Consider the following 23,631-nt stretch of genomic DNA (forward strand, 5'->3'; position numbering starts at 1 on the left):
CACATAAAATTAATTAATTAAAAAAATAGGGTAGAGCTTGGAGTGCTGACACATACCTTTAATGTCAGCCCTTGGGAGGCAGAGGCAGGTGGATATTTGAGTTCAAGGCTAGCCTGATCTACAAAGTGATTTACAGGGCAGTCAGGGCTACACGAAGAAACCCTGTCTTGGAAAAAGAAAAAGAATAACAAAGGTGGTGAGGTTGTGAATGAAAGAGAAAGACTCCTGTTGTCCACTTATGCACACTCAGACAGACCATGCACACACACACAAAGAGATGCACATGCGTACAGGCACAAAAGAAAGTTAATAAATGTAACTGTACTTCAGATGAGAATATTTCTAGTCTGAAAAAATTACACATTGAGGTATTCAGGGGCAGAAAGCCACAATGTTACAATGTAAAACAGTTTAGAAAATAATCTATACATGTACATTGTATTATTTTTATTTTTCTAAGTTTAAAATTAACTCCAAATCAAAAGTTAATTAAAAATAAAAAGCAGTCATTGCCACAGTAGTAAGTTGTGAATTAACGAGCAGCTTCCGATCAAGTCTACACCCTGTGAGAGTGTGAGCTTGTAAAGATACTGGAACTTTGTAAATTGTTCTGAATGATAAGAACAAACAAACAAACCATGTAAATAAATTCAGGGCATATTTTGGGTATTATATATTTTCTCAAATTAATAAAGAAAATAAAACAGTTATTTTGTACAAGTAAAAAGACTGACTTTATATGGTCTGAACTTGACGCAGAGCATTTTTGGCTCCTTACAACCAGAAAAAACAGGGATGATACTTTCCAAAGTTGTTACAAAACTGCACCAAATCAAAATACTGAATATTCTAATAACAGAATGGGAAAAGAAATAAAGTCGTGAAATGTTCAAAAGTGGCAAAATGGGGCCATTTAATAAGAACAAATGAATGTGCTGTATTTAGCTTTAAAAACAAAGAATGCTGCATTAATATTAGTGGAAATGTATTTAATAGCACACAGTTCAAATGGGTGGAGGTGGTGAGAAATTCTGGATGTTCAGAAGTGTAATCTTGCCTTTTGTGGGGTATGGCCGCCAAGACCTTGATGCAATATTAAGTAGCATTAATGAAGATATTATTTAGGGTGACAATGACCCAGTTCCACACTAGTCAGCGAGCACATGAAGTAACACATTCAGTTCAGGGCTCAGGTCTCTGGTCCTACAAGGATAGCTCGTATCAGACTCATCTTCTGCTAAAGCAACTATAGACCTGGTTCAGATACAGACAGCAACTGTTTAAATATGTTGGAAATCAACACTGACAGGTAGCATTTGAGCAGCCAAAATTCTGTAGGGCACGGAAGCACGCAGATATGAGTCCACTTCTCTGCTCCACAGGGACAAAGGCCAATCAGAAATCAAGTCCTTTAGATAAAAAATGCAGTCTGACTGGTTGAAGAAAATATACAGAAGCTTTGTGGCTCCCACACTAGCTGGAAATGTGGAGAAAATTCCAAAGAGAGAACCATGGGGGAGAACCGGACTCTGCAAATAAATTTCATTTATTATGAGAGCTTGCAGCAGATTAGAAATAACAAAGAAGTTCCTCAATTAGATATCATCTCAGAAAAATAAGTAGGCATACCACAGAGTGGAAAAAGTAAACAAGAAACTTCCCAGTAGACTAATTTTTAAAACTTCTATAAATCAATAAAGCAAAAGATTTCAATAAACACTTTAAAAGGAAAATACCTAAATAGCCAGTAATGCAATAGTTACCCCATAATCCTGAAGTTCCTCATGTAAAAATAAGATTGAGAATCTAGGACTGAAGGACTCATGACAAATATATGCAATATGTGGTTCTAAACTAGTATCTCTTGCTGTAAAGAGCATTAATGAAATAATAGACAAAATACAAATGGAGTCTGATTAACTAGATGGTATTCTGTGCCACTGTTAATGCTCTGACATAACAGCCTGCAGTGTGGTTATGGAGGAAAATGCATGTATTTGAAACTGCGAGGGCATCATATTACCAACTTACTCTCAAATGGTTACACAAACAAAAATGTTTTGTTCTATACTTGCAAATTGATTGTTTCCCAAAAAAGATTTAGACCACATGGGTGTGTGTGTGTGTGTGTGTGTGTGTGTGTGTGTGTGTGTGTGTGTGTATTAAAAATATACAATTTATACATCCATGCCTATAATGGTCAACCTTCATTGCTTTTGGGGGTATTTTCAGAAAGGCTTAGCAGGACAGGGAAGTCCCACTCTGAAAGTGAATGATACTATCCCATGGCCTGAGATTCCTGGCGGAGTGAAAAGAGGAAAGTGAGCTGAGCACCAACATTTATCTCTGTTTCCTGACTGGATTCAGTGTGACCTTACTAAGATCTTGTCCAGTCTTCCTCACTGTGATGGACTGGACCCTGAAACTGTGAGCAGAGGTAAATCTTCCTTCCTTCAGTTTTTTTTTTTTTTTTTTTTTGTCTGGTATTTTGTCTGAGCAACAAGACAAGTAACTAGCACAGTGCCCAAATAGAGACTTAATATATTACAATTCTCTGTCAGGTTATGGGAGCAATGTTAAAATCTTTGAAGCATTTAATGTTTAATCTCCTCATGAGCAAAATTCGATAGTTCTATATTCTAAGAGCAATGCTGAATAAAGCTGAAAACTTACTTTCAATACAAGAAAGGATGCCACCAGCCACTCCCTGCACCCTGCTCCTATTTAATAACTATGAATGCCCCCTTTCTGTCACAGCAAGTCTGCTTGCTACTTCAGAGTATACACTGAGTTTCTTATGAAAGTAGTTTGATTAGGAAGCTGTTGATCTTTTATGAATTCAAGCCTGAATGTGTCTACTCACATAAAACTGTACATGCAAGATTTCCACAAAAAATATGTGTGCCACACCTAATTAAATGTCATGGATGGCTCCAGCTCATCTGCTCAATAAATCCACTTTCCTGGGCAGACTAATGTGGTATGACAAGCAAGTCAGTCACACAGTGCTTTGACTTAATTTATGAATAGTTTTAGTGCTTATATTCAGTACTGAGACTGTCTCTGCTTCAAGTAAGCGAAGTAACACAAAATATATTAGCCAAAAGAAGAAAGATTGCTTCACTAAACTTTGTTAAAATGAAACATTTTTTCTCATCAAATGAAAAAGAACAGGAGGGTCCTAGCATGGGGAAAAAGAATCACAATACATATCTGAAAAATAATTTGTATACAAACTATATGAAGAGACTCTAGAAGGAGACAATAAAAGATAAACAATTCAACTTTAGAAGGACAAAATACTTCAAAACAACCTAAGAGAAGGCTTAAAGGAGTTAGGGAAGAGAAAACATGATCAAAATATTTTGTGTGAAAAGGTTTTAAAAGATGATTTTGAAGTCATCATCTAATAAACTAGGGTTCTAGGGGATTTTAATGGATGTGATATAAGACCTTGTTTTGAAATAACAAAAAAACCATTTTGTTTTGAGTTATATAAAAATATTTTCCTCATGTCTCATGCAATATAAATTTAAACTGGAAAATGATTCAATACATTACTTATGAAATATGAATGGTCAGGAGATGTTTTAAAAGGCTCAACTTTCAAGTCAACATTTCCTACATTTCCCTTTTAAGTTCTGCAAAGGATTTTAGAATATTTTATCTGGCTAGGTGTGATGGCTTAAGCCTGAGATCCCAGCACTTGGGAGGCTAAAGCAGGATGACTTATTAAGCTCTTGGCCAGCTGGACTATAGACTGAGATTCTGTCCCATCCTCTTGGCAAAAAGGAATAGTCTAGTAGTACTTATCTGAAGAATTTCCTGAAATTCATGCAAACAGATAAAAATGGAGAACTAAACTAGGTGCTCAAGAGCACACAAGACTGTAAGTATCATCAAAGGTCTAACAAATATAGGCTTGATTTAAATAGTCTGGTTGTCTTAACTTCTTTTATACTTTATGGACAATAAATATCAGTGTAAATTTATAACAGCAACAATAAAATAAGGTAGAGATGTAGGTCAGTGGACAAGCATTTGCCAAGCATGAACAGAGTCCTAGGTTCTCTCTCTACCACACCCTACACACAAATGACAACAAAGGCAATGACAATAATAACACAACATTGTGACCTCATACTGCTTTAAATCTTTTTGCAAAATAATTTCTAATTTTAAAGCTGCTAAGCATTTTATTAAGATAAAACCTTCCAGATCTTGTGAGGACACAGTCACCATCATAATGGTTAGCTGTGTAGGATCACTGAGAAAGACATAAATCACTGAAATTATTGTCCAACAAATACATGCAGTGCTGATCCCCACAGAATTCTGCAGGGTGTATTTTATTGCAATACTTACTGGAGCTACTATTTTTCCTGTCTGACCAACTTGCATGTCATTGGGAACAAAGCCAGCATCAACAGCAGCACGGGAAGCACCAACTGAAAGGGAGGAAGTGTCGTATTTTCAGGCTCTGATTATTATTCAGCTAGTGAGATAGTCACCAACAACTATGAACAACATCCTAAGAATTTACAGTCAAAAAGTATTAAAGGACTCACTTAAAAAAAAACCTGATCAATGATTTGTAACTGATCAAGCACTCTAAATACTAAATACAAGTACTTTTTCAAGAAAATTATTTTCATTGTGTGCTATACTCATAAATTTCTTTCTTTTGGTGTGTTTGTTTGTTTGTTTTTGAGGCAGGGTCTCTCTATGTAGTCCTGGATATTCCAGAGCTCACTATGTAGACCACACTGGCCTAAACTCACAGAGATCCTCCTCTCTCTGCTTTCTGCATATTTGAAGGCATGAACCACTACTCTAGGTATGAATTTCACTTTTTGAATTTGACTGGCTTCTGATGTTTGTTTGGTTTTTTTTTTTTTTTTTCAAAAAGGCACCCATACATTCTGTATTATAATCTACTTAAGGAACACTATATAATGTTCCTTTATATACTAGCCTTATGACTTTTGAAGAACTGCTGTATAATACCATTACCTCTTATGATCAGATAAAGTCACATTCAACATAAGATTGAAGTTTAACAAGTATCTCATATTAAACTAATAAATAAAAACATAACTGGTTTCTTCTCCACAGGAGGTCTATTCTTAGGGCACAACCACCCCTTCTGGAAAGTGAAGGAAAGGGACTGAGGTATTCCTTCTGTATACCGTTGCATTAATTTATCCTTCTTACTGTAGTTTCTTAAGATGATTAAACTTAGATTGCCTTTTTCTTCTTATACATATTTAGTACTATAAATTTCCCCGTAAGAGCTCATCCTGGTGTACAGGTCTGTGCTTGCAGCTATATAAAAGGGGGGCATACAGATATAGCTCAATAGTGGAGCTCCTGCCTAATGTGTAGGAGGCCCTCAGTTCAATGCCCACACTCAGGATAAAATCCCCTCCCCAACACCACTGTCTTCACTGTACCATATGCCTTTTTTTCATTTAGCTCAAAGTATTTCTTTTAAGATGTTTTCCTTTACTCATATGTTACATAGAAATGTGCTGTTTAATCTCTCCATACATCTTGGGATTTTTCAGCTACGTTTCAGTTACAGACATCTAGCTCAAGCTAAGAACGGACAGCACATAAGCCACTTTATAGTCCCAAATGCAGTCTTCCTTGGTGAATGCTCCTGCCAGCTTGAGAATTTGCTGTTGTGTAACAAAGACATCAATAGATGTTAATTCAATCCAGCTAATTGCTGAGTTAACTGAGTTTCCCTGTTCATTCTATACATTCCAGGGGTACAGAATTATGGGTCACTGGGGTTTTTCCTCTCAACACTTGAAGCCTTATTCCCTATTCTCATCTTACTTACATGAAAAGTCAAATGGACTTAACTTTGCTACTTTTATAGGGTAAGACTTTTTTTTTTTCTCACTTTGGTTTCTTTCAGAATTTTTATCTTCTTCTTTGACTTGCTATAGCTTGGAACTTACACATATACATTGGTGTTTTCTGTGGTTCCTGGATCTTTGCTTGGGTGTAGTGTGATCCTGGACCGTCTCAAGCTCCACAGTACCAACCCTCCTGTTCTTTCTCCCACCTCCACCACACCCATTACTCTTCAGCTGTAGTTGGTTTTGGCTTTGATTTTTTTTTTTGGAGCTGGGGACCAAACCCAGGGCCTTGCGCTTGCTAGGCAAGCACTCTACCACTGAGCTAAATCCCCAACCCCTTGGCTTTGATTTTTATCTCGTCACTTTTACTTCTTAAGGTCCTTTCTAACTCTTTTATCTTTGCCTTTTAGCTGTAACCACGTCTGTGGCACATTTTCAGTCCAGACATTCCTCCCTCATCCTTCCAGCTTACCTTGCTTATAAGATGCATTCATTTCTGTTTCCATGGGTTCTTTTTTAATTTTTATCATTTCTCTAGTTCTTTCTCACAATAAAGAAAAGCAGTGTGTGTATGTAAGTTATACAGGAATCAGAGCATGTGTGGAGGTGGAGAACAGCCAGCAGTAGTCTGCAGTAGGCTCTGAAGTTGGCATTTCAGTACTTTACAAATCAAAACTAGAAAAGTTTCTTAAGAGTTGGCAAATGTAAAACTGTCACCCACATTCTTCAAAAATTACTATGTTCCCCACCACCACCTTTATAGATGTTTCAGCTTTTACTGGAGGTCTAAGAAAGCCATTGCAGAAAGAATGAAATAATGGTCAAAACTGAAGATCATGTTAAACAAAATAAGTAAGATACAGAAAAAGTAAAGATCTTATGTTTTCTCTCATGTGGAATCTAGATTTAAAAAATAAAGACATGGAAGTAATAAGGGAAATATATAGAAAGAGAAAGAGGAAAAAGAGGAAGGCAGAAAAGAAATAAGTAATGGAAGAAATATGATCAAAGTATGTTATATACACTAATAGAAATGCCATAGCCAAATGCTATTTTATATAAATGATAAATAGTCAATAAAGCTAAGTCAATGAAGGAAAAGTAGAAAGCAAAATTACTTCAAGTTTGGAGGACTTATATGTAAGCATAATGGAAAACATTTCCAGCAAAAAGAGCACTGTGCTACAAGGAGAAAAATCTTACCTGCAGCATGCAACTGATCTGCCAGGTCATACAGCAGTTTAAAGTTCTCTCCACTCTTCAAGCCCCGACCTCATTTAAAACAAACAAATGAATGAATGAATGAATGATGTGCACACAAGTTGTACTCTGCCCAACCTCATGTCCACATTACAGCTGCCACATTAAGCACACCAACTCCTCTACAAAACCTGTTTTGACTTCTGTGAAGCATTCAGCATTGCAGCTACTTAACTACATAAAAAACACTATATTTGCAGTTTCTCTGCTATAATGAAAATACTTTAAGTCCAAGATGCCTGATCCACAGCACTCTAGGTCATTGCCATATCTGTGGTATTAGCAAACTCTTATTAGCATTTGGTAAATATTCCCTGAATGACTAAACAAAACTTCTGGCTAGATCTCAAAATCCTTGAGAGCAAACACACTCTACCTACTATAAATGCAACAGGCCCATCATAGAACACATATGGACTAATAATTTCTGAAACTACAAGCTGATACACAAGACAAACATCTTTGCAAAATATTAAATCATTTCTTCTGAATGCCACTTGAGCAATAGATGGATATTGGGAACATTAATTAAAAAATCACATTAATCCTTATCCTTTCAGTCAGTCAGCTGACAAATTTCAAAGGAGTATAATATACAAAAAGATGTTAAGTCCTACACCACATTCAGGTCCTGATACTAACTGTGAAGGGCTTTCCAAGTATCATTCACACAGACCAGTATAACACTCAAAGTCATTAAAAGTAGAATGGAGAAGGGGATTTATATACAACTCCGAGATTCCAACCACTTTTTCTACAATTCAGAAGCCAATCAAATGCCACAAAAAAAAATGGACATCTGTAAAACCAAGATACCATGTAGCAGAGATATGCAGATGAGATTTGTGCCTTGCTCCCCAGTGCCAGATGTGAGACAGAAAGCCCACATTTTATTTATGGTCTAATTTCACATTCCTGGTAAAAATTACTAATATTACTGTCATCTGTAAAATTAAAACGAATCACCTTTACTCAAGACTACAGACTCAGCTCAGTAGTACAGTGCTTGTTTACCAGGTTCAAGACCCTGGAGTCCATCCCCAGAAGCACCGAAACCTAGATAAAAGTCTGTTCCTTTGAAGAGGTCTGTGTACTACATAGCTTATGTCATCTTTTACATTACTATTCACTTACCACCAGATACCACCACTTTGGCACCAGTTAGCTCTGGTCGGTCACTTTTTGTCAATTTCTGGTCAAGCCACTCTGATATTCCTGCTGATGAAGAACTTGGTGCTACATACATTGACAGACAAATTAAAAATGATGAGGACTTCAAGTACATAGTGGTAATTATTTTTAAGACCAACACAAAAACATTCAGTTCTAGGAAACTTAAGCTCATGAACTTTCACAGTCCCAATTTCATTTTCTTTAACTAAAATGTGTTAAGAGAGCACAACTCTTTTGAGAAGTCAATATTTCTCCTAAGTTCATCTGTAAAAACCAGAATAACCCATTCTCTCTAGTATCAAATAAGATGGCAGACATGTTAAGTGGAACCCCTATTTTCTTCCATTATTACATTCTTCTATTATGCTGAATCACTCAAATGCCACAATAGGAAACAGTAATGAGAGTTAAACAGCCCTGATACAAATGTAACAGCTTCATTGTAATTTATCTTCTCTCCTACTCTTTAATCTACCAAAGTGATTATCTTGTACCAAGATGATATGAAACAGACATAAATTATAATTATTTATAGAACCCTGGAATATGAGTCAGTTGAATTTTTACTTTGCATTAGAAATTAAGTAGAGGCCATCCCTTACTCTAAAATAAGCCAAACAAACAAGAAATGCCAACCTATCATAAAGGCTCACATGGATACTTACCCTTTTCTGAACTGGCACTACCTCCACTTGCTGCTGCAGCCTCAAAAGATGTTCCTCGAACAGAAAACACCTTCACTTTCTCATCACATTTCACTGTACACAATGCATTTCCTGAAACACAAATTTTATTATGAGAAAGGAATGCCAAAAGTATTCTTCTTAGACTCAGAATTTATTTTATGAAGATGAAGCAAAATTAACCATGGACAGGTATTTCCTACCCCTGATAAGTGGAGAGGAGGAGCAGCAGGGTGAAGACCTTCACCAGAGACTGCCTGTACAGTTCTGCATGTCTTTTAAAGCCAGAGTTACCACCTGGAATCAACAAACTGAAGCAGGTGGCTGTGGTGAGAAGGTACCTCTCAGCAGCAGGGAGTGGGAAGTAAGCTTCTTTCTCCCAAGTCAACTCTATCAGCAACCAAAAATACGAGCTGCTATACCTTAGTACAAATGCAACTGCTATTCATGTCAAAGGAAGATAATGTGAAAGCATGGCAGGACATAAAATACAAGTTCAGAGAAACCAAAGTTTTAAAAGGATAAGACATTTCACAGTCTGAGTGACTGACACTATGACCAAATACTTGAATATTTGAAGATTTGAATATAATGAAAATTACAGGTCTGATGGAACATACAACAACTGTAACTAGAACAAAGGCAGTAACTGAAATTGCTGCCTTCTCCAGCCCCACTGGAGATCAATGTGCTTAGAAATAATTAATCAAAGAGATGCTGAAATGAATTGCTTAATGCACACTGAACTTCAATTGCACATTGAAAGTAAAGACTGAGAATACTATTTTCAAAAGAGTTTGCCTGTCAAGGTACTACTTATAAAATATAGCCACCGAAACAAGAACTGAACAATGACAACAGCAATAGATATGCTAATATGGAAGGGTGGGATCTCACAGGTCCCATCACTAGACAAAGAAGTAATGACTGCCGAGAGAGGGAGAACTAGTCTCTTTCAGGGATGAACCTTTAATTGGTTGTCCAATACAACTGGCTATCCAAACAGAAATAGCCAGCTCTGAAATCATATATATATACAAGCAAACTAAACAGATATAGTAGTTTATTTATATAGTTATGCACATGTGTATGTATATGTGTGTGAAAAAGAAAAATGGGCCATCAATTGACAGCAAAGGGAATGACAGGAGAGGTTGGAGGAAGAAATGATATAATAACATCGCAATTAAAATTTAAAAATACATATATATCAGATGGCAAACTTAATTTTTATTAACCACTGTGCAGGGAGATATCACTCCATAAACCGTTAAGGCCAGTATAAAAGCACTGTGTACGTAATAAATCAGACAGAATGCCATGTTGGGGTCTAGTAGCTATTCTCAACTAAAGCATTTCTCAGAAACCTTTAAGATGGTCCATTTAATTGTAGGTTTGTTTCCAAATCCTATTTTTAAGATTTATGTATACTGTGAAAATTAGCATGTTGATTATCTTCCTTAGAACTTACCTGCATAGATAGTTCTCACAAATGTGTCAGGTGACTTGATCTCAATGATGTCAGAAACTGGGGCAACATTAAGTTTGGCTGCTACTCTGGGCAGAAGGTTCTAAAAGAAAAAAGCAGTGACTTACACAAAGTCAAGCTGACTGATATAATGATCAACAATGGCATCTTCTAAACCCCTTTAAAGGGAGATGTATCTTCTGCATAAATTTGAATTCAAATTCAAATATTTCACACTTCACATGTATCTTTGGACAAGGGACATCAGTCCAGCTTTTGAGGTACTCTTTGAAATTAAGTGTCTACCATTTCTGTATATTAAGAGTAATAGAAGATTTATAGTAATAAGAAGCTGATTCAATTTGATAAATTATGAGATCTACTGCCCTAATAAATATCAAGTACAAAATGTGACAGTTATGGATCCCTGAATTTAAACAAGAGAAAGAGAAAAAAAATCAGAAGAGTAAAATACTGGAAAAGCTTTTATTATATATATTTACTAGAAAATATAAAAGAAAAATTTCAACAGACTGTACAATCTTTGTCAAGTTCATGTTGTATAAACAGATCAAGTACAGCAGCCCTTGTGTGTCACACATAAAATGAACATCAGAAACAAGCATGCGTGTTCTTGTTGACAAAGGCACATGACAGTTATATGTTATACATGTGTAACTTTGTTCATAGTAGCCAAATCTGTAAGCAGGTCAAAATCCCCTTGGGTGTGTGTTAGCACATCTTGTAGTGAGAGAAAAGAGAACCTCTACATGTCCAGTTAAAATTCTACTATGATTCCAGGATTCTAAAGCAGAAGAGAGTCACTTAGTGAAGATTAAATTTCCAAGTTCTGGACTGAGGTTCTTTTATATAATATATGTAATTTTAAAAGAGAAGCACTGCTTTTTAAAAGATTTATTTATTTTACGTGAATACACTGTAGCTGTCTTCAGACACACCAAAAGAGGACATCAGATCCCATTACAGATGGTTGTGAGCCACCATGTGGTTGCTGAGAATTAAATCAGGACCTTTGGAAGAGCAGTCAGTGCACTTAAATACTGAGCCATCTCTCCAGCCCTGAGAAGCATTGATTTTTTTATCCCACAAAGATTCTTCATAGTTCATTCAGTGGTTCCTCCCTGGTTTCGTGACACTGCTTCTGGAAGGCATGCATTCAAGATAACACCACAAACTGGTTCTCTCTCTTCTGTAAAGATTCTTCCAAACTATCTGTCATTCTACCTCACTCTGTATTCTCCCACATGCACATATAATTACAATGTATTAGCCTTGACTAGCATGGACTTTTGTTCTAAAAATAATTTAATATCCACGCTGTATAACCCCAAACTAGGATTCTAAGCACCCTGAAGGTAGGGGTTGTGTGTCTTCTGGTTCTCTTCTGTTTCTGTCCTGTTTCTACTTAGTGACTTCCTACAAAGTGATATTACAAGTACTGACAGGATCAGTTTCCTGACTGTAGAATTTCTGAGGGAAAAAGTTATAGTGTGCATTTTGTCATACCTGCATTAGATAGTAATCCTCTTTCAAACATGAGTAAAGAACTCTGGCCTTGACTACTAAAATGTACCAATGTTAGTTTCCTTGCTCTGAAGATCCCCCCATTCCCATTTCCACTACCCCTCCACCCCAGGGGTCTCCTTCCCACCTTCACTGTGCCCTACCATCCTGTCTCTTCCTAAACACTCCTTCTTTCCTCTGAGGTCTCCTTTCTACTTTCATGACCCATACCCATACATACAGACACATACAAACATTCAAAGCTCAGAACTGCACACCAGAGAAAGAGTATGTTGTATTTGTCTTTCTGAATCTGGGTCATCTCAATATATGAGCTTCCAGATTCATCTATTTTCCTGAAATTTTCATTTTTATTTCTTACAGCCATGCATTCACACATTTTCTGCATCCATTTACCTGCAGATGGATATCTAAGCTGGTTCTATTTCCTTGCTATTGTGAGTAATTTCACAGTAATGTGTGTAAGTATCTCTGTGGTAGGATATAGGGTCCTTTGGGTAAGCCCAGGAATGGTACGGCTGGCTCATATGATAGTTCTACTTTTAATTAATAGTTTTTAATTAATACTTTTAATTAATAGTTCTACTTTTCTTGGTGGTTTTTTTTTTTCTTTCAGAGCTGGGGACCGAACCCAGCGCCTTGTGGTTGCTAAGCAAGCGCTCTACCACTGAGCTAAATCCCCAACCCCAATAGTTCTACTTTTAATTCTTTGAGAAACCTGATTTCTATAATGGCTGAACTAGTTTATACTTCTACCAGCAGTAAATAAAGGTTCTCTCTTCCCTACATCCTCACCAGAATGTCCTTTGTTTTCTTGATGATGGCTATCCTAATGAGGATGAAGTAGAATCTAAAGTTTTAATGTGCATTTCCCTTATGGTGAAGGAGGTGGAATATTTTGACGAGTACCCATGTGTTAAAGGCCTGGTTCTATCATGGACTGCACTTGAAGATGACAGAACCTTTAGGAAATAGGACCTATGGCAAGATCGTAGTGTATGTCAAAGGAAATACTGACTTGTTCATTCTTTCTCCTCTCCTCTCCCTCCCCTTCTCTCTGTTTTCTGCCACTACCAGGTTAGCAAGTGTGTCTTCTCATGTACTCTATCATGGACCATGACCTCCCAATTTACCTCAGGGCCAGTGACAGGAAGAGTGATTAAAATCATGAGCCAAGATAACATACCTCCTTTTCTCAGGTTATTTTTTTTTTCACGGTGACAAAAAAGTAATAAACACATTAACAGGTTTGTCACAGACATACTATTGTCTCCCTATGCAATTCCTCCTATGGACTTTTCCTCATTTCAAATGCATTCACATTTGAAATGTATGTTACAGCACAAGCATCTATCTACTTTGTAGCTCTTACTGTCAATCTTTTATCTGTCATAAAGTCAAGGCCAGAGCAATAAAATTTGAGGATTAAAACACAGCTACACAGTCTTGCAGGTAAACTTTCGTTAACCAAACTCAAGATTTAATTACCCAACACAGAAGCAGTACTCTCAAGAGACTGGGTTGTCTACAAAGATTCATCCATCAATTTAGAGGGAGATGTTAAAATTTATAGTACCATGTATTGGCAATTTAACAATTTCTACCAAAAATGTTTAAAGCACTGTCTTTCACTCACCTGTTTTACTTTTAGAACTCAATTTTAAAGATATGCTACCGTAGGTATACAAAGATGTATGTACAAGATTATTTCTTTGAAGCAAGTGACTGAAAACATCCTAGCTGACCCTGACTAACATGGAACATTATGCAGACAAACACATTGTGAGCTAATATTTTCTAGATGTTATTAAGCAAAAGGTCCTAGTCACAAAACAATACAAATACGTATGTGCATGAATGATTTAAAGACTAATAGGAAGAGGCCTGAGAGAACATGTCATTGCTAAGAGGTACACTCCTGAAATAGGAAGCGTAAGTTGGAAATGAGAAAGGGATCTGTACCGTGTTCTTTATACTACTATACTACATACAACTTTCCTACTAAGAGCATATTTGTGCACAGCTATTTTTCTTGTACTGAGGAATGAGCCAGGCTTTGTGCACATGAGTAGTCAAGCAGATTTACAAATCAGCCCCTTTTCTTTTTGAGGTGTGTGCATGTTTGTCTACATGCACATGAGTGCATACCTTTGTATACATCTGTACACATATATGAGGTGGCCAAAGCAGAACCTTCTATTGCGCTCCACCTTATTGCCTTGAGGCAAGGTCTCTCACTGAACCAGAAACTGACTCTTTGGGTTAGGCTGGTTGTCCTGCGAGCTCTCAGTATCTTCCTGTAACCAATCCCCACTTTTAGAGTTATAAGCACATGCAGCCATGCCCTTATGTGGGTGCTAAAGACTTGAACTCAGACCCTCATTCTTGCAGAGCAGAGTTCTTACCCACTGAGCCATTTCTCTAGGACTCTCTTTTACATTTTATTTTGAGACAAAGTCTTTCTAAGTTTTCCAGGCAATCCTTACAATTCTATTGTCTCCACTTCCTAGGTAACTGTGATTATACGTAAGCATTGGCTGCTCTTCCAAAGGATTCAGGGTCAATTTCCAGCACCCACATGACAGTTTACAAATGTCTTAGTTACTTTTCTATTGAGGTGACCAAGGCAGCTTGTAAGAAAGAAAAGCATTTGATTTGGGGTTCATGGTCCCAGAGGATTGGAGTCCATGACTACCATGGTGCTGGAGCAGCAGCTGAGCTCACATCTCCATCCAAGCAAGGCAGAGAACACTAACTGGGAATGGTATCCCCCAGTGACATACTTCCTTCATCAAAGTCACAACTCCTAATCCTTCCCAAACAGTTCAACCAACTGAGGACCAAGTATTCAAACATATGAACCTATAGGGGTCATTCTTATTCAAATCATCACAACCTAGTTTCAGAGGGCAACAATAGAAAAGCTAAAGCAGCCATCAGGCTGCCCTAGAAATTGGACCTCTCTTGCCCCTGACTTCCCTGGAACCAAAGGATCCTATACTCCCTGACCACCCTAAGTATTCAAAAGACAACATAATCTGGTCTAGAAATTTGCCCACGTCCCAGTGTGATGAGGGGTGGTGGAGAACAGCAGATCACAAACTCCTCGTGCCAGAAGAAATGGGACCGCACATACTTCAGAAGATCCACTGCTCTTCCCACACATGCATCTGGAGAATGCAGGATTTGATATGACATCATAATATCAGGATTAGAGATGCCAATGCTAAATAAACGCAAAGATAGCTGAGATTGGTAAGAGCTGTAAAGCCTGCCAGTGGGACACAAGGCCTAGTGTCTACTGAGAGACAGACTTCACAGAGGTAAAAACCAGAACAATTTAGATATAAATATTTACTGATGTCTATAGATAACCTTTTCAGGTTGGACTGAAGCTTTCCCCACTAAGCATAAAACTACATCCATGGTGACAAAGAAGCTCTTAGAGGACATACTGCCAAGGTGTGGGTTTCCCCAGATGACAGGGTCAGGCAGTGGACAGTTTTTTGTCCCAGGCAGGTCAGGGACTAGCCAATATTGGAAACTTTTTGTCCATGTAGACCCCAGAGTTCAGGACAGGCAGAGAGTATGAGCAAAACCGTAAAAGAGACCATAACTAAACTGATCTAAGAGACTCATAATGACTGAGTAACTCTCCTTCCCTTTGCTCTCTACTGGATATGAAACTCCCCTTTCCAGATGAAATCATGTTTGAGATACCCCTGCCCCCTCTTGTTCTTAACATACAGGGGTAATCTCTGAGTTCCAGAATCACCAATTGCTATATGATCTTAAAGGTGTCCAGTGGTCTCATAAACATGTTTGGCCTAAACTTCATATTCTCTATAAAACAGGTCTTCTTCCCCTTGCCCTAAAGTTCACAGGAGTGCAGCATGAAATCATAGACCCGTTTACAGTTGAAGATGATCCTGAGGAAAATTCAGCCTCAGAACTCCCTCCTGTCTCCAACTGATGAGGCCCCTACCCAAACCCCAGGGACACCATGAGGACTGAGTGATGACAACCCCGACCCCTTATAAAATATAATAACTTCAGGAAGCCCTATGGTTGGGTCTTCAGAGGAAGCAGGAATGAAAGACTAAATCTTTTGGGTTCAGTCTTCATCTTAGATAACCTGACCTAAGGCTAAATCAAATTAATTAGCAGCACCAGTTTCTAGGGTACCCCCCAACAAGACCTACATCTAGCACCAGTGTCCAGGTTATTTTCCAACAAGTCTGCATCTCCAGGTAATAAGCCTGTCCCTGACACTTCACTTCCTAACAACCACCAGTCAGGAGGAAAACAGTTAAGTTTATGGTTTGGCTCTCAGCACCAGTCAATTAATTATGTTAAAGGCCATAATGCCCCACACCCCAGTCAGATGTGTGCCAGCTGGATACCTTCTTGCCTCTACAAATGCAAGCCTGAAACTGGCCTGGGGGGGAGGGGATCCCATTCTCCTGAGTCAGAGACCGTGGTGTGGCCCAAGCTCCAGCTTGAATAAAGAGACCCTAATGCGACTACATTGAATTCAGCTCCATGGTAGTTTTTGGGGGGTTCACAAATGTTTGCTGGCAAAACAATAAGAGTGCATATGGTCAGACTATACCCATCTTTAATGCTATCCCAAGCTATAACACAGTCCTTCCCAAACCCCTAGACAGACTTCTATTTTCTATTATTTCCACCAGCCATCCAAGTAAATCACCTCTAAATGAATAACTGTAATTCCAGCACTTGGGAGGCAGAGTCAAGTGTTTGAGGCCAGAGTGAGTACCAGGACAGACAGGGTTATAGAGAGAAACACTGCCTGGGGATGGGGGGGCGGGGGGGGACGACAACCACACGGGACTAAACACACAGAAAAAATTCCATTTAACAATAGTTTTATCTGGGCCAATTAGAAAACCTGAAAGTAGCAGGTTAATAAATTATAATAAAATTCTAAAAGGATAGTTATCTCTGTGACAAAATTTGAAAATTTGATGAAATCTTCAAAGAATAAATGTTAGCAGTATGCCCTTTAGTGCAAGCAAGTCAGGACTGGCTATTTAAATAAAGACCATTACATTTCCAGCCCAGTGAAATTCATGCTGTTCAAGTAGAAAGGTCAGACTTCCCTTCTCACCTTTCCAAAAGCAGATGCTCCAGCACAGATGTGTGTGTAACTGAACTGCTTCTGAGTTTCCAAAATCAATGGTGTGAGTTCCTCTGAGAAGTAAACACATTTTGTGAAACACATTTCATGCCATCTTCATAATCATATATTCGAGCAGAACAGACACCACATTTTCCCACTGGAACACCTCACCTGGAAGAAGGCCTTTGTATGCATCATGCTGAGCCACCAGAACCTTTGCCACGCCTGCTACTTTACAGAGATCCTGTACCACCTGTGATAAAGAGAAGGGTTTCTAAGTATCTACCTAAGAGACACAATGAACCAACAGTTATGTTTTAACCAAGCATAAAATCTTAATGGCCAAGTATGAAAATTTATTTTTGTTTGATTTGAAATGGTATAGAAGTATAAATAAGAATGCCCCCCATAGGCTCATATACTTGTATGCTAAGTTCCCAGCTGACCAGATGACAAACTCTGTGAAAGGATTAGGAGGTATGTTCTTGCTGAGAAGGTGTGTCCCTAGGAGGAGGTGGGGGAGTAAGGGGGAATAGAGTTGAGGTTTCAGAAGCCTACACAAGGCCCAGCCCTCTCCCTCTCCTTCCCTCTTCAATCAAATTAAGAAATGTCCTGCAGACGTGTTTATAGCTACCTTATAGAGGCATTTTCTCTCTGATGATGTCAAGTTGACTTAAAACTATCTAGCACAGCCAATAAAAATAATTAAAAAAAACAAAAACATTGTTGCTTTTTTTTTTTTTTTTGTCTTATTTTGGTATTCTTTCTCCCCAGAAGGGTCTTGCTACCAGCCTTAACTGGCCTAGTATTTATTACATAGCTCAAGCTGGCCTTGATCTTGCAACGATCTTCTACCCTCAGTCTCCAGAACACTATGATTACAAACATTCTACCATATTAGGTTTTTTTTTATTATTCTTTCAAAATAAAGTTTAAAAAATAGTTATGTGTATGGAGAGGGCATATATGTACAGAGTACAGGGGCCTAAGGAAGTCAGAGGTGCTGGGTGCCCTGGAATTAACTCACAGGCAGATGTAAGCTGTCAGCATGGGTGCTGAGCATCAAACCTGGGTCCTCAGCAAGTACATCTGTATGCTTCAACACTGAGCTATCTCCCCAGCCCTTTCTAAAAAAAATTCTTAAAGAAAATTACAAGTCAACTGATTTTTCTATGAACTGACCTATTCACACTATAAAATTTCTACCTTAACAAAACAAAAGAACTGGGTGGGAGGGAAAACTTCGCAGTTAAGAGCACTTGCTATTCTCAGAGGTGACCCAGGTACAGGTCCTAGCATCTACATGGCAGCTCAGAACTATCTGTAACTCCAGTTCCAAGGGTTCTGATAGCTTCTTCTGGCCTCCAGGGCACTGCATGCTTGATTCTTATATGAGCACGCAGGCAAAACTCATATATATAAAATAAAAATAAATAAAATTCCTTTTAATACTAATTGATAAACCAAAATCAACAGTTTTTATTCAAATTTAGTTGAAAACTATGCTTTTTTATTGATGCTAATTTTAAGTGCATTGTTTTAGGAGGAGAAAAGTAAAAACTGGATGTGGTACCCAATACTTGGGAGGATGAGGTAGGAGGATCACAGGTTCTAAACCAGTGTGGGTTCACAAATCCAAAGGGAAAAAAGAAGGGAGAAGAGGAAGGGAGGACTAAAATGAAATTCTATCTATCTATCTATCTATCTATCTATCTATCTATCTATCTATCTATCTATCTAATAACCAAGCCAATAAAACACATTAGACTTGGGACCTGTTGAGAGTGAAGGCAAAACTTCTCTAATGTTGACTGCACTTCATTTGAATGAAGAATGTAGAGTAAGATTAATAACTCCAAGAAATAGAGATAAATCTTCAATTACAGCCCATGGTCAACATGGAGTTTACTACCTACACACATATACTTATCTACAATGAACAAAAGTATTCTCTTGTTTAACTTCTCATTTTTTCCTGTTTAGAATCAAGAATGGATTCTGAGAAACCTTTGACTACTCTGATTTTCTGTACAAAAGGCAATTAGCATTCTTCCTTTAAAGTAACTTCAGTATGAGTGGTTTCTGCTTATCAGTCTCATCAGCCATTACTGTCTTCCATTTGCTAATTCACTGATGAATGGGCACAAGAAGCTGTGCCTCCTAACCTCGTCCATGGACTAAAAGGCTCCACCCACAATGTTCCCTGAAAGGAAGACACAGGAGGACTGTGCTGGCCGAGTGCTGAACAGCACACCACACTGTCTTACACACACATGTACCAGCATTTAGCATCTCTGGTTTCAAGAAAGTTCCCAGTTAAGAAACCCACTTAATTCCAAAGTTGCTACACATCAGCTTGGATATAAAGAGGAACAGATTTTCCTACTAGAATTATTTTTTTACTGTCAAATTTCCAGTACTACATAGAATAATCACTTTCAGTTTATTAAAGCTGAAGAAAACAATAAAAAACTAAAATCTGTCTACATTATTAGCAGACACCTTTTATTCCTCCATCTTTATTAAATTGGGTATTTCTTATTTACATTACAATTGTTATTCCCTTTCTTGGTTTCCGGGCCAACATCCCCCTAACCTCTCCCCCTCCTCTTTTATATGGGTGTTCCCCTCCCCATCCTTCCCCCTATTACCGCCCTCCCCCCAACAATCCTGTTCACTGGGGGTCCAGCCTTGGCAGGACCCAGGGCTTCCCCTTCCACTGGTACTCTTTCTAGGCTATTCATTGCTACCTATGCAGTTGGAGCCCAGGGTCAGTCCATGTATAGTCTTTGGGTAGTGGCTTAGTCCCTGGAAGCTCTGGTTGGTTGGCATTGTTGCTCATATGGGGTCTCAAGTCCCTTCAAGCTCTTTCAGTCCTTTCTATGATTCCTTCAACGGGGGTCCTGTTCTCAGTTCAGTGTTTTGCTGCTGGCATTCGCCTTATGTATTTGCCATATTCTGGCTGTGTCTCAGGAGAGATCTACATCCGCCTGTCAGCCTGCACTTCTTTGCTTCATCCATCTTATCTAGTTTGGTGGCTGTATATGTATGGGCCACATGTGGGGCAGGCTCTGAATGGGTGTTCTTCAGAGCAGACACCTTTCTTAAAAATAAGAACAAGACATACACGGGACTACAACAGATGAAATATCGAGTACTTTAAAGAAATTTAAAGTAGTTAAAATCACAGCAAAACAAATAAATCTAACATCTGTTTTTATATTTGAAACCTGAGCAGACCAAAAAAAATTGGCTTAACTCTATTATTAGACATTGTGGTAAACAGTAACTGTGTAAGATTCAATAATCAGCTGGGTGGTGTTGGTGCACACCTATAATCCCAGCACTTGAGGGGCAGAGGCAGGCAGATCTCTGAGTTTGAAGTTTGGTCTACAGAATACATTCCAAGGCACACAGACAGCTACGGCTACACAGAGAACCCTGTCTTGAAAAAAAACAAAACAAAACAAAAAACAAAAAAACAAAAAAAAAAGGTTCGGGGTTGGGGATTTAGCTCAGCGGTAGAGCACTTGCCTAGCAAGTGCAAGGCCCTGGGTTCAGTCCCCAGCTCCGAAAAAAAAAAAAAGAAAAAAGGTTCAAAAACCATCAAGAGGGATGAGATAAAGAAGCCTACATAACCCTGAACCTGCTGAACAGAGTCCTGTAAATACCCATTTCATGCAAGGAATCAGAAGTGACACTATCATTCTAAACCTGCATTACTATGTGCTCTACACCAACAATTTAATAAAATATATAACCTGCTAAAAAAAGAAACATTCTCTCTCTACACTTACTCCTTCATGAGGGCCAACCCCCCAGTCACACACTCAGCAATTCTGACACAGTGGAGAGGAACCGGTAACTATAGCTCTGTAGTCTTAATAGGTTCCTGTCCGGGGTTGGGGATTTAGTTCAGTGGTAGAGCTTGCCCAGGAAGCGCAGGCCCTGGTTCGTCCCCAGCTCCGAAAAAAAAAAAAAAAAAAAAGGTTCCTGTCTGCACAGCAGAATAAAGTTTCCCAAGAGTTAGTTTCCGAAGTTGTTACTTAACAATCACAAAAAAACCAACATTTACCACCAGCGGAAATTTGAGAAGATTGAGACATAGATTTGAATTCTTCTACCAATTAAATGTTAGCACATCTGATACTTTGTCCAGATTGACCACTTTCTGGAATCAGAAGCAATTAATGTCATCAGTACATAAGGGATCTGCTATTAGCCTCTAAGGGAACTCAGATACCATTCTACTTGGTATCTGATGACACAGGATAGTGCCAGCAGAACTAAATCAAGCATTCCACCTCATTTTGAAAGATAAAACGCTTCACGAGAAAACCTTTTAGTTCTTTTTTTGTATACAATAATATCTGTGACACTGGCCATTTACTGAGGACTAGAGTGCAGTTTGGGTTATGGTCCTAGGCATAATTCTGTTGCCATCTTTCACTGACTCTTGATGGAGATTATATTCACTATGGCTGACCTTAAAAAGCTCTCACCTTGTCACATTTTGTTCCAGCTACTAAGCAGGACACTTCACCTCCAAGACGTCCAGCTGCAGTGATAGTGTTTAGAGTAATGGGTGCTAGAGAATCATTCGCATGCTCAGCTATTACCAAGGTGCTCTGAAAACGGAGCAACGAGGCCTAAAAGAAAAGGAGAGAAACATTAATTTAGTCTTTCAAGATAACTGCTATGCATGTGGACTTTAAAGAAAACATTTTGATATGCAGTGCTCAGTTTTTTAAGTGTAGTAATAAAATATTTCCTTGATGGCATAAATTAAGTGTTACCTAACAAAAATCAAGAAGCCTCTCTACACCCAAATCCCGTGGGAGGGAGAGCTAAACCTTCAGAGAGGCAGACACGCCTGGGAAACCAGAAGAGACTGGCTCTGCACACACATCTCGGACGCCAGAGGAAAACACCAAACACCATCTGGAACCCTGGCGCACTGAAGCTCCCGGAAAGGGCGGCGCAGATCTTCCTGGTTGCTGCCGCCAAGAGAGAGCCCGGGGCAGGCACCCCGAGAGCTAACTTGAGCCTCGGGACCACAGGTAAGACCAACTTTTCTGCTGCAAGGACCTGCCTGGTGAACCCAAGACACAGGCCCACAGGAACAGCTGAAGACCTGTAGAGAGGAAAAACTACACGCCCGAAAGCAGAACACTCTGTCCCCATAACTGGCTGAAAGAAAAGAGGAAAACAGGTCTACAGCACTCCTGACACACAGGCTTATAAGACAGTCTAGCCACTGTCAGAAATAGCAGAACAAAGTAACACTAGAGACAATCTGATGGCGAGAGGCAAGCGCAGGAACCCAAGCAACAGAAACCAAGACTACATGGCACCATTGGAGCCCAATTCTCCCATCAAAACAAACATGGAATATCCAAACACACCAGAAAAGCAAGATCTAGTTTCAAAATCATATTTGATCATGATGCTGGAGGACTTCAAGAAAGACGCAGAAACTCCTTAGAGAACAAGTAGAAGCCTACAGAGAGGAATCGCAAAATGCCTGAAAGAATTCCAGGAAAACATAAATAAACAAGTAGAAGCCCATAGAGAGGAGACACAAAAATCCCTGAAAGAATTCCAGGAAAACACAATCAAACAGTTGAAGGAATTAAAAATGGAAATAGAAGCAATCAAGAAAGAACACATGGAAACAACCCTGGATATAGAAAACCAAAAAGAAGAGACAAGGAGCTGTAGATACAAGCTTCACCAACAGAATACAAGAGATGGAAGAGAGAATCTCAGGAGCAGAAGATTCCATAGAAATCATTGACTCAACTGTCAAAGATAATGTAAAGCAGAAAAAGCTACTGGTCCAAAACATACAGGAAATCCAGGACTCAATGAGAAGATCAAACCTAAGGATAATAGGCATAGAAGAGAGTGAAGACTCCCAGCTCAAAGGACCAGTAAATATCTTCAACAAAATCATAGAAGAAAACTTTCCTAACCTAAAAAAAGAGATACCCATAGGCATACAAGAAGCCTACAGAACTCCAAATAGATTGACAAGAAAAGAAACACCTCCCCCCACATAATAGTCAAAACACCAAACGCACAAAATAAAGAAAGAATATTAAAAGCAGTAAGGGAAAAAGGTCAAGTAACATATAAAGGCAGACCTATCAGAATCACACCAGACTTTTTGCCAGAAACTATGAAGGCCAGAAGATCCTGGACTGATGTCATACAGACCCTAAGAGAACACAAATGCCAGCCCAGGTTACTGTATCCTGCAAAACTCTCAATTAACATAGATGGAGAAACCAAGATATTCCATGACAAAACCAAATTTATACAATATCTTTCTACAAATCCAGCACTAAAAGAATAATAAATGGTAAAGCCCAACATAAGGAGGCAAGCTATACCCTAGAAGAAGCAAGAAACTAATCGCCTTGGCAACAAAATAAAGAGAAGAAAAGCACACAAATATAACCTCACATCCAAATATGAATATAACAG

General features: G+C 38.6%; 1 protein-coding gene across 1 annotated transcript in view; it reads right to left on the bottom strand.

Annotated features, from left to right (window-relative positions):
- Etfa (electron transfer flavoprotein subunit alpha) overlaps window positions 1-23,631 on the bottom strand; it is a 63,070-nt gene that overhangs the window by 25,476 nt on the left and 13,963 nt on the right. The window contains exons 2-9 of the mRNA XM_032909388.1: window positions 21,645-21,791; window positions 17,314-17,395; window positions 17,131-17,213; window positions 10,458-10,557; window positions 8,969-9,079; window positions 8,265-8,366; window positions 7,074-7,142; window positions 4,366-4,448 (exon numbers count right to left, since the gene is read on the bottom strand). Coding sequence (XP_032765279.1) covers window positions 4,366-4,448; window positions 7,074-7,142; window positions 8,265-8,366; window positions 8,969-9,079; window positions 10,458-10,557; window positions 17,131-17,213; window positions 17,314-17,395; window positions 21,645-21,791 — 777 coding nt within the window. The remainder of the gene's footprint in view (window positions 1-4,365; window positions 4,449-7,073; window positions 7,143-8,264; window positions 8,367-8,968; window positions 9,080-10,457; window positions 10,558-17,130; window positions 17,214-17,313; window positions 17,396-21,644; window positions 21,792-23,631) is intronic.

Source organism: Rattus rattus, chromosome 8 (genome assembly GCF_011064425.1).
Source record: "Rattus rattus isolate New Zealand chromosome 8, Rrattus_CSIRO_v1, whole genome shotgun sequence".
In the NCBI taxonomy this organism is placed as follows: Eukaryota; Metazoa; Chordata; class Mammalia; order Rodentia; family Muridae; genus Rattus; species Rattus rattus.